This window comes from Pristiophorus japonicus, chromosome 32 (assembly GCF_044704955.1).
Source record: "Pristiophorus japonicus isolate sPriJap1 chromosome 32, sPriJap1.hap1, whole genome shotgun sequence".
NCBI lineage: Eukaryota > Metazoa > Chordata > Chondrichthyes > Pristiophoridae > Pristiophorus > Pristiophorus japonicus.
The window spans coordinates 10,605,801-10,618,060 of NC_092008.1; the positions used below are offsets into that span (position 1 = coordinate 10,605,801).

A 12,260-nucleotide genomic window follows, 5' to 3' on the forward strand; every position below is an offset into this window, starting at 1 on the left:
TAAAGCACCATTGAAATGTGGTCGCTGTTGCAATGCAGGAAACGCCGCAACCAGTTAGCGCACAGCAAGCTCCCACAAACAGCAATGCGATCATCTGTTTTTTTAAAATTCAGTTTTGTTAGAATTATAGAATAGAATCAGAGAAATTTACAGCGCGGGAGGAGGCCATTTCGGCCCATCGTGTCCTCGCCGGCCGACCAAGAGCTACCCGGCCTCATCCCACTTTCCCGCTCTGGGTCCGTAGCCCTGTAGGTTACGGCCCTTCAAGCTGCACATCCAAATGTGGTGAGGGTTTCTGCCTCTACCGCCCTTTCAGGCCGTGAGTTCCACCCCAGACCCCCACCACCCTCTGGGTGAAGACATTTCCCCTCAAATCCCCTCTAAACCCCCCCCCCCCCCCCAATTACTTTCAATCTCTGCCCCCTGGTTGTTGACCCCTCTGCTAAGGGAAACAGGTCGGTCCTATCCACTCTATCCAGGCCCCTCATCATTTTATACACCTCAATCAGGTCTCCCCTCAGCCTCCTCTGTTCCAAGGAAAACAACCCCAGCCTATCCAATCTTTCCTCATCGCTAAAATTCTCCCGTCCCGGCAACATCCTGGTAAATCTCCTCTGTACCCTCTCCAGTGCGATCACATCCTTCCTGTAATGTGGTGACCAGAACTGCACGCAGTACTCCAGCTGTGGCCTAACCAGTGTGTTATACAGTTCAAGCATAACCTTCCTGCTCTTGTATTCCATGCCTCGGCCAATAAAGGCAAGTATTCTGTGTGCCTTCTTAACCACCTTATTCACCTGGCCTGCTCCCTTCAGGGATCTGTGGACCTGCACTCCAAGGTCCCTCTGTTCCTGGAATGGTACGGCACAGGAGGATCCCATTGGGCCCCTCGAGCCCCGTGCTGTGCCGGCTCTGTGACAGAGCGACCCCAATCAGTCCCACACTCCCCCCTGCCCTTTTCCCACAGCCCGGCAGATGTCCCCTCCCAGTATTTATCCAATTCCCGGTTTGAAAGTCACGATTGAATCTGCTCCCACCGAGCTTTCAGGCAGCGCGTTCCCGATCACAACAACTCGCTGCGTGAACACATTCTCCCCCATCTCCCCCTCTGGTTCCATCGCCGATTATCGTCAATCTGTGTCCCCCTGGTTACTCACCCTCCTGCCCCTGGGAACAGGTTCTCCCGATCCACTCGATCAAAACCCCTCGTGATTTTGAAACCCTCGATTAACTCTTCCCTTAACCTTCTCTGCTCCGAGGAGAACGACCCCGGCTTCTCCAGTCTCTCCCCGTCACTGAAGCCCCTCATCCCCAGGACCATTCTGACCAATCTCCCCTTCACCCTCTCTAAGGCCTTCACACCCTCCCTAAAGTGCAGTGCCCGACCAGCTCAGGCCTAACCAATGCTTTATAAAGGTTGAGCGTACCTTATTTGCTTTTGTGCTCTCTGCCTCTGGTTATAAAGCTCAATAGAATATAAGACCATCAGAAATAGGAGCAGGAGTCTGCCATTCGGCCCCTCGAGCCTGCTCCGCCATTTAATACGATCATGGCTGATCCGATCATGGACTCAGCTCCACTTCCCTGCCCGCCCCCTTATCCCCTTATCGGTTAAGAAACTGTCTATCTCTGTCTTAAATATATTCAATGTCCCGGCTTCCACAGCTCTCTGAGGCAGCAAATTCCACAGATTTACAACCCTCTGAGAGAAGAAATTCCTCCTCATCTCAGTTTTAAATGGGCGGCCCCTTATTCTAAGACCATGCCCCCTAGTTCTAGTCTCCCCCATCAGTGGAAACATCCTCTCTGCATCCACCTTGTCGAGCCCCCTCATAATCTTATACGTTTCGATAAGATCACCTCTCATTCTTCTGAACTCCAATGAGTAGAGGCCCAACCTCCTCAACCTTTCCTCATAAGTCAACCCCCTCATCTCCGGAATCAACCCAGTGAACCTTCTCTGAACTGCCTCCAAAGCAAGTATATCCTTTCGTAAATATGGAAACCAAAACTGCACGCAGTACTCCAGGTGTGGCCTCACCAATACCCTGTATAACTGGAGCAGGAGACGGAGCATAGGGATAATGGGCAGGTAAGGTAATTAGCAGGAAGTGACTGATGGTATGTCTCAGTGTTGGGGCCCCAACTATTCACGGTATTTAGTAACGATGGGATAAAAATCCACCTATACAATTTACCAATGACACGATGATAGGCGGTTATGTAACAACAACGTATTTAGCACCTTTAATGTGGTAAAATGTCTCGGGGCGCTGTGCAGGAGTATTTTAAGCTTAAAGAATTTCACACCGACCCACATAAGATAAAGTTAGGATAGGTGACCAAAAGCTGGGTCAGAGGTGGGTTTTAAGGAGCGTCTGGAAGGAGGAGAGAGAGGCGGAGAGGCGGAGAGGTTTAGGGAGGGAGTTCCAGAGCTTGGGGCCCAGGCAACAGAAGGCACGGCCACCGATGGTGGAGCGATTATAATCAGGGATGGTCAGGAGGGCAGAATTAGAGGAGCGCAGACATCTCGGGGGGGTTGTGGGGCAGTGTGTTTCGAAGCATAAAATCACAACGAGATAGTAATAGAGCAAATGAATGGGCAAATCTGTGGCAAATGAATTTCAATCTCGCCAAGTATGAGGTCATCCACTTTGGGTCTCTCGATTAGGGTACTTTCTAACTGGTGAAAAGCTGCAAGTAGATGAGGTCTAAAGAGACTTGGGGAATCCAGGGACATCGATCATTAAAATGTCAGGAACAGCTACAGAAAATAATCAACAAGGCCAGTGGGATGCTGGCCTTTATATCCAGAGGACTAGAGTACAAGGAGGAACATAAGAACATCAGAAACAGGAGCAGGAGTCGACCATTCGGCCCCTCGAGCCTGCTCCGCCATTTAATACGATCATGGCTGATCCCATCATGGACTCAGCTCCACTTCCCTGCCCGCTCCCCATAACCCTTCACTCCCTTATCGCTCAAAAATCTGTCCATCTCCACCTTAAATATATTCACCTCCACAGCTCTCTGGGGCAGAGAATTCCTCCGATTTACAACCCTCTGAGAGAAGAAATTCCTCCTCATCTCAGTTTTAAATGGCCGGCCCCTTATTCTAAGACCATGCCCCCTAGTTCTAGTCTCCCCCATCAGTGGAAACATCCTCTCTGCATCCACCTTGTCGAGCCCCCTCATAATCTTATACGTTTCGATAAGATCACCTCTCATTCTTCTGAATTCCAATGAGTAGAGGCCCAACCTCCTCAACCTTTCCTCATAAGTCAACCCCCTCATCCCCGGAATCAACCGAGTGAACCTTCTCTGAACTGTCTCCAAAGAAAGTATTTCCCTCCTTTAACTAGGGATGGAAGTTATACTGCAGCTGGACAAAGCCCGGGTTAGACCACACCTGGAGTACTGAGAGCATTTCCCCAGCTTCTCCAATCCATCCACATAACCGCAATCCCTCATCGCTGGAACCATTGTAGTAAATCTCTTCTGCACCCTCTCTCAAGCTAGTTTTTATATAGGTTTAGTACAACGTTCTGGCCTCTGTACTCATTGCCTCTATTTGTAAAGCCAAGGATCCCCTATTCTTTATCATCGAATCAGTGCAGCACAGACGGAAGCCATTCGGCCCATTGAATCTCTTTCGAAGAGCCACCCAGGCAGTCCCGCTGCCCCGCTCTTTCCCCATATCCCTGCAATATTTTTCTCCCAAGTATTGATCCATTTCTCTTTTGAAGGCTGCCACTGGATCTGTATCCTGCACCCCCCCCCCCCCGCCACTCGCATCAAGCGGTGAATTCCAAATCTAACCACTCATTGCACACAAAACGTTTTTCCTCATGTCGCCACTTGATCTTTTGCCAATTGCCTTAAACCTGGGCCCTCGGCTCTTCCGCGATGAGAATCAATTTCTCTTTACTGACACGATCAAAACCCTTCCTGATTTGTGAACCTCTTGATCAAATCACCCCTTAACCTTCTCTGCTCTAAGCTTCTCACACTACCCTTTATAAACTGCTTTTCTAACCCTATCCTGTCACCTTCAAAGATTTGTGCACAAGCGCTCCAGCGTCCTCGCTTCTTGTAACCCCTTTACAATTACATAGAATAACCGGGACAGGCCATTGGCCCCAGCGCTCCGTGTCGGGGTTTAAGCTCCACACCAGCCCCCTCCTACCCCTCTCCATCTCACCCCATCACCATCTCCTTCCATTCCTTTCTCCCTCATGTGTTTATCCAGCTCCCCCTTAAATACCTCGATATTATTCACCTCAACCCCTCCCTGTGGCAGCGAGTTCCACATTCTCACCACTCTCTGGGTAGAGAAGTTTCTCCTGAATTCCCCATTGGGTTTATCAGTGACTGTCTGATACTGATGGTCCCCTAGTTATGCTCTTCCCCACAAGTGGGAACATTCTCTCTCTGTCTAGTCCGTGGAACCTTTCATCATTTTAAAGACCATAGAAACATAGAAAATAGGTGCAGGAGTAGGCTATTCGGCCCTTTGAGCCTGCACCACCATTCAATAAGATCATGGCTGATCATTATCTCAGTACCCCTTTCCTGCTTTCTCTCCATACCCCTTGATCCCTTTAGCTGTAAGGGTCACATCTAACTCCCTTTTGAATATATCTAACGAACTGGCCTCAACAACTTTCTGTGGTAGAGAATTCCACAGACTCACAATTCTCTGAGTGAAGAAGTTTCACTTCATCTCGGTCCTAAATGGCTTACCCCTTATCCTTAGACTGTGACACTTGGTTCTGGACTTCCCCAACATCGGGAACATTCTTCCTGCATCTAACCTGTCCAGTCCCGTCAAAATTTTATATGTTTCTTTGAGATCCCCTCTCATTCTTCTAAATTCCAGTGAATATAAGCCTAGTCGATCCAGTCTTTCTTCATATGTCAGTCCTGCCATCCCGGGAATCAGTCTGGTGAACCTTCGCTGCACTCCCTCAATAGCAAGAACGTCCTTCCTCAGATTAGGAGACCGAAACTGAACACAATACTCAAGGTGTGGTCTCACCAAGGCCCTGTACAACTGCAGTAAGACCTCCCTGCTCCTGTACTCAAATCCCCACGCTATGAAGGCCAACATACCATTTGCCTTCTTCACCGCCTGCTGTACCTGCATGCCAACTTTCAATGACTGATGTACCATGACACCCAGATCTCGTTGCACCTCCCCTTTTCCTAATCTGTCACCATTCAGATAATATTCTGCCTTCCTGTTTTTGTCACCAAAGTGGATAACCTCACATTTATCCACATTATACTGCATCTGCCATGCATTTGCCCACTCACCTAAACTGTCCAAGTCACCCTGCAGCCTCTTAGCATCCTCCTCACAGCTCACACCGCCACCCAGCTTAGTGTCATCTGCAAACTTGGAGATATTACACTCAATTCCTTCTATAAGATCGCTCCCTCAGCTTTCTCTTTTCAACAGAAAAGAGACCCAGCCTGTTCACCCTTTCCTGATCGTTATAACCTCACACTTCACGTATCATCCTTGTGAATCTTTGTTGCACCTTCTCTAGGACCTCTATCTCCTTTTTATAATATTGTGACCAGAACTGTGCACAGTGCTCCCAGTGTGATATGACCAGAACTGTGCACAGTGCTCCCAGTGTGATATGACCAGAACTGTGCAGTGCTCCCAGTGTGATATGACCAGAACTGTGCGCAGTGCTCCCAGTGTGATATGACCAGAACTGTGCACAGTGCTCCCAGTGTGATATGACCAGAACTGTGCACAGTGCTCCCAGTGTGATATGACCAGAACTGTGCACAGTGCTCCCAGTGTGATATGACCAGAACTGTGCACAGTGCTCCCAGTGTGATATGACCAGAACTGTGCACAGTGCTCCCAGTGTGATATGACCAGAACTGTGCACAGTGCACCCAGTGTGATATGACCAGAACTGTGCACAGTGCTCCCAGTGTGATATGACCAGAACTGTGCACAGTGCTCCCAGTGTGATATGACCAGAACTGTGCACAGTGCTCCCAGTGTGATATGACCAGAACTGCGCACAGTGCACCCAGTGTGATATGACCAGAACTGCGCACGGTGCTCCCAGTGTGATATGACCAGAACTGCGCACGGTGCTCCCAGTGTGATATGACCAGAACTGTGCACGGTGCTCCCAGTGTGATATGACCAGAACTGTGCACGGTGCTCCCAGTGTGATATGACCAGAACTATGCACGGTGCTCCCAGTGTGATATGACCAGAACTGTGCACGGTGCTCCCAGTGTGATATGACCAGAACTGTGCACGGTGCTCCCAGTGTGATATGACCAGAACTGTGCACGGTGCTCCCAGTGTGATATGACCAGAACTGTGCACAGTGCTCCCAGTGTGATATGACCAGAACTGTGCACAGTGCTCCCAGTGTGATATGACCAGAACTGTGCACGGTGCTCCCAGTGTGATATGACCAGAACTGTGCACGGTGCTCCCAGTGTGATATGACCAGAACTGTGCACGGTGCTCCCAGTGTGATATGACCAGAACTGTGCACGGTGCTCCCAGTGTGATATGACCAGAACTGTGCACAGTGCTCCCAGTGTGATATGACCAGAACTGTGCACGGTGCTCCCAGTGTGATATGACCAGAACTGTGCACAGTGCTCCCAGTGTGATATGACCAGAACTGTGCACGGTGCTCCCAGTGTGATATGACCAGAACTGTGCACAGTGCTCCCAGTGTGATATGACCAGAACTGTGCACGGTGCTCCCAGTGTGATATGACCAGAACTGTGCACAGTGCTCCCAGTGTGATATGGAGACCAGAACTGTGCACGGTGCTCCCAGTGTGATATGACCAGAACTGTGCACGGTGCTCCCAGTGTGATATGACCAGAACTGTGCACAGTGCTCTCAGTGTGATATGACCAGAACTGTGCACAGTGCTCTCAGTGTGATATGACCAGAACTGTGCACGGTGCTCCCAGTGTGATATGACCAGAACTGTGCACAGTGCAACCAGTGTGATATGACCAGAACTGTGCACAGTGCTCCCAGTGTGATATGACCAGAACTGTGCACGGTGCTCCCAGTGTGATATGACCAGAACTGTGCACAGTGCTCCCAGTGTGATATGACCAGAACTGTGCACAGTGCTCCCAGTGTGATATGACCAGAACTGTGCACGGTGCTCCAAAACAGAAGCTCTATGTACCACGCTGTTTGATTCCAATCTCTCTCCCTCTGTTGCAGTGGTTCCCCCGCTAAGCTGGACAAAGTGAAGCAGCCCGTGCCCTCCCCTGCCCCCTCCCCCGCGCCCGCCATGATGTCCCGTGTGTTGCTGCGGCAGCAGCTGATGCGGGAGCAGACGCAGGAGCAGGAGCGCCGGGAGCAGCAGGCGGCGGCCCAGTGCGTGCAGGAGCGCGCCTCCGCCCACCAGTCACGGGCCATCAACGTCACCGGGCCCCTGGGGCTGCCCGCCAAGGCCCAGGTCCCCATGGAGATCCTGAAGGTGAGTCGGGGCCTGCGCGCAAGGCCTCGGTCGTCGTGGCGGCGGCGGAAGGTCGTGCGCGGGATTGTGGGTCTGACCTTTCACCTCGTGGGGTCGTACACAGCCCAGGCTGACTGGGGTGAGCGATTGTGTGTCTGTTAATGGGATAATGTGGGGTTCTGCAGGGCTCGGTGCTGGGTCCCTTGCTTCTAGTGGTATATATCAATGACTTGGACTTGAATTTAGGGGGTATGAATAAGAAGTTTGCAGATCATACTAAAATGATACTGTGTGGTTCATAATGAAGAAGAAAACTGCAGACTGCAGGAAGATATCGATGAACTGGTCAGGTGGGCAGAGCAGTGGCAAATGGAGTTCAATCCGGAGACGTGTGAGGTAATGCATTTGGGGAGGGCTAACAAGGCGAGGGAATCCACATTAAATGGTCGGACACTGAGAAGTGTAGAGGAACACAGGGACCTTGGAGTGCAGGTCCACAGATCCCTGAAGGGAGCAGGCCAGGTGGATAAGGTGGTTAAGAAGGCACACGGAATACTTGCCTTTATTAGCCGAGGCATGGAATACAAGAGCAGGAAGGTTATGCTTGAACTGTATAAAATACTGGTTAGGCCACAGCTGGAGTACTGCGTGCAGTTCTGGTCACCACATTACAGGAAGGATGTGATCGCACTGGAGAGGGTGCAGAGGGGATTTACCAGGATGTTGCCGGGACGGGAGAATTTTAGCGATGAGGAAAGATTGGACAGGCTGGGGTTGTTTTCCTTGGAACAGAGGAGGCTGAGGAGAGACCTCATTGAGGTGTATAAAATGATGAGGGGCCTGGATAGAGTGGATAGGACGGACCTGTTTCCCTTGGCAGAGGGGTCAACAACCAGGGGGCAGAGATTGAAAGTAATTGGGGGGGAGGTTTAGAGGGGATTTGAGGGGAAATGTCTTCACCCAGAGGGTGGTGGGGGTCTGGGGTGGAACTCACGGCCTGAAAGGGCGGTAGAGGCAGAAACCCTCACCACATTTGGATGTGCAGCTTGAAGTGCCGTAACCTACAGGGCTACGGACCCAGAGCGGGAAAGTGGGATGAGGCCGGGTAGCTCTTGGTCGGCTGGCGAGGACACGATGGGCCGAAATGGCCTCCTCCCGCGCTGTAAATTTCTCTGATTGTATGAAGGGTGGTGAGGGGGGGGAGCAAGGACCTGGTGTTGGGCTGAATGATCTGCTTCTTTGCTGAAAGATTCAACGTATCTGGCACATCGAGAGCATTATCCAATCCCTTTCCCAAGCCCCTTTTCAATAACTTTAGTTTGCACAAGTACTGCTCCTCAAACTATTCTAGTTTCAAACGTGAAATACTTCCGACGCTCAGCGTGTCAGACAGTGTCTGTGGAGAGAGAAACCGAGTTCACGGTTCGGGTCCGTGACCCTTTATCAGAAAGATCAGAACAGGAGCAGGAGTTGGCCATTCGGCCCCTCGAGCCTGCTCCGCCATTTAATACCATCATGGCTGATCCGATCATGGACTCAGCTCCACTTTCCTGCCCGCCCCCTTATCCCCTTATCGGTTAAGAAACTGTCTATCTCTGTCTTAAATATATTCAATGTCCCGGCTTCCACAGCTCTCTGAGGCAGCGAATTCCACAGATTTACAACCCTCTGAGAGAAGAAATTCCTCCTCATCTCAGTTTTAAATGGGCGGCCCCTTATTCTAAGACCATGCCCCCTAGTTCTAGTCTCCCCCATCAGTGGGAACATCCTCTCTGCATCCACCTTGTCAAGCCCCCTCATAATCTTATACGTTTCGATAAGATCACCTCTCATTCTTCTGAATTCCAATGAGTAGAGGCCCAACCTCCTCAACCTTTCCTCATAAGTCAACCCCCTCATCCCCGGAATCAACCGAGTGAACCTTCTCTGAACTGCCTTCAAAGCAAGTGTATCCTTTCGTAAATACGGAGACCAAAACTGCATGCAGTACTCCAGGTGTGGCCTCACCAATACCCTGTATAACTGGAGCAAGACTTCCCTGCTTTTATACTCCATCCCCTTTGCAATAAAGGCCAAGATACCATTGGCCTTCCTGATCACTTGCTGTACCTGCATACTATCCTTTTGTGTTTCATGCACAAGTACCCCCAGGTCCCGCTGTACTGCGGCACTTTGCAATCTTTCTCCATTTAAATAATAACTTGCTCTTTGATTTTTTTTCTGCCAAAGTGCATGACCTCACACTTTCCCACATTATACTCCATCTGACAAATTTTTGCCCACTCACTGAGCCTGTCTGTGTCCTTGGCAGATTTTGTGTGTCCTCCTCACACATTGCTTTTCCTCCCATCGTTATATCGCCAGCAAACTTGGCTACGTTACACTCGGGTCAATGACCGTTCGTCAGGACAGTTGTGGCCAGATCTCACAGACCTGAAACGTTAACTCTGTTTCTCTCTCCACAGACTCTGTCTGACCCTCTGAGTGTTTCCAGCATTTTCTCTTCTTGTATTATTTGTTTCTTAACTGAAGGGCCAAGCTAATCATTAAACTGGAGCCAGTCACAGTGAGAATCATGAACAACGCGGCCCTCCGTCCTATGTTATCATCATGCCCACATTCTGTACACAGCTGGCCTTGGAGGAGTTAAAGTCCCAGTCAGCATTCTCTCCCACGTCAGCGTTCCATTGAAAAGATAACTTCTCTGGCTAAAGGTCAAAGCATGTTTGTGCCCATTATCTCCTGGGAAAACGATTAACTGCCTGGACGATATCGCACATGTCCTGTATTCCTGTACCGAGAATCCCCCCCTCCCACCAATACCTCACCGCACTTCTTCCAACAAGTCCCAACTGAGAGGGCAGACAGGGAGGGGCCTCAAGTTTAACGTTTCATCCCTCCGACAGTGCGGGGCTCCCTCAGTACTGCCCCTCCGACAGTGCGGGGCTTCCTCAGTACTGCCCCTCCGACAGTGCGGGGCTCCCTCAGTACTGCCCCTCCGACAGTGCGGCACTCCCTCAGTACTGCCCCTCCGACAGTGCGGCGCTCCCTCAGTACTGCCCCTCCGACAGTGCGGCACTCCCTCAGTACTGCCCCTCCGACAGTGTGGCGCTCCCTCAGTACTGCCCCTCCGACAGTGCGGGGCTCCCTCAGTACTGCCCCTCCGACAGTGCGGCGCTCCCTCAGTACTGCCCCTCCGACAGTGCGGCGCTCCCTCAGTACTGCCCCTCCGACAGTGCGGGGCTCCCTCAGTACTGACACCGAGAGAGTGTTGGTCCTGGGTGACGGGGCTCGAGTTTGTGGAGCGAGGGCTGAAACCCACGACGACCTTCTGAGTCGGGTAAGAGTTGTGCCGTGGAAGACTGCCACCATTATTGATCTGTACACGCTTGTGGCCCGGGTCGGGAGAGCTCGGCGCTCACTCGCTCGCCGATTGTTTGTGTTGAACCTGCTTCACCCGTTGTGAAGCGAACGCTAACCGGGTTTGAATGTCTCCCTACAGGTGCAGACCCACCTGGAGAACCCCACCAAGTATCATATCCAGCAGTCACAGCGCCAGCAAGTCAAGCAATACCTGTCCACCACCATGGGGGGCAAGGCTGGAGGGGAGGTCCTGGCTGAGTCTCAGTCCCCGGGGCCTGGTGAACAGGTCCTGCTCAGGCCCGTGAGCAGCACCCCCAACAGCCCCATGGCCCTGCTCAACATTGGGTCCAACCCAGAGACCGAGGTGAGTGCTTGGGGCAAGGGGATTTAGCGGAGGGGCGCTCACTCATATTTACTGGGTGTGGGGGCGCGGTGTGTGAGCGAGCGGGGGGCGATTGGGGGTATTTAAAGGAGATTGGGTGGTATTCGGCCACATATCCCCAGCATAACCAAACCCGCCTGTTTCCCCCTCCGTAACATCGCCCGTCTCCGCCCCCTGCCTCAGCTCATCCGCTGCTGAAACCCTCATCCCTGTCTTTTGTTACCTCCAGACTTGACTATTCCAACACACTCCTGGCTGGCCTCCCACATTCTACTCGAGGTGATCCAAAACTCGGCTGCCCTCGTGTCCTAACTCACACCGAGTCCCACTCACCCATCACCCCCTGTGCTCACTGCCCCGTGTCCTAACTCACACCGAGTCCCACTCACCCATCACCCCCTGTGCTCACTGCCCCGTGTCCTAACTCGCACCGAGTCCCACTCACCCATCACCCCCTGTGCTCACTGCCCCGTGTCCTAACTCGCACCGAGTCCCACTCACCCATCACCCCCTGTGCTCACTGCCCCGTGTCCTAACTCGCACCCAGTCCCGCTCACCCATCACCCCCTGTGCTCACTGCCCCGTGTCCTAACTCGCACCGAGTCCCACTCACCCATCACCCCCTGTGCTCACTGTCCTGTGTCCTAACTCGCACCGAGTCCCGCTCACCCATCACCCCCTGTGCTCACTGTCCTGTGTCCTAACTCGCACCGAGTCCCACTCACCCATCACCCCCTGTGCTGCCCTGTGTCCTAATTCGCACCGAGTCCCACTCACCCATCACCCCCTGTGCTCACTGACCCCGTGTCCTAACTCACACCGAGTCCCACTCACCCATCACCCCCTGTGCTCACTGCCCCGTGTCCTAACTCGCACCCAGTCCCACTCACCCATCACCCCCTGTTCTCACTGCCCCGTGTCCTAACTCACACCGAGTCCCGCTCACCCATCACCCCCTGTGCTCACTGACCTACATTGGCTCCCGATTAAGTAATTCCTCGATTTCAAAATTCTGATCCTGGCTTCCAAATCCCTCTAT

General features: G+C 52.1%; 1 protein-coding gene across 1 annotated transcript in view; it reads left to right on the top strand.

The window, feature by feature from the left end:
- Positions 1-12,260, top strand: part of tfe3a (transcription factor binding to IGHM enhancer 3a) — a 44,070-nt gene that overhangs the window by 12,066 nt on the left and 19,744 nt on the right. The window contains exons 2-3 of the mRNA XM_070869001.1: positions 7,239-7,497; positions 10,979-11,203. Coding sequence (XP_070725102.1) covers positions 7,239-7,497; positions 10,979-11,203 — 484 coding nt within the window. The remainder of the gene's footprint in view (positions 1-7,238; positions 7,498-10,978; positions 11,204-12,260) is intronic.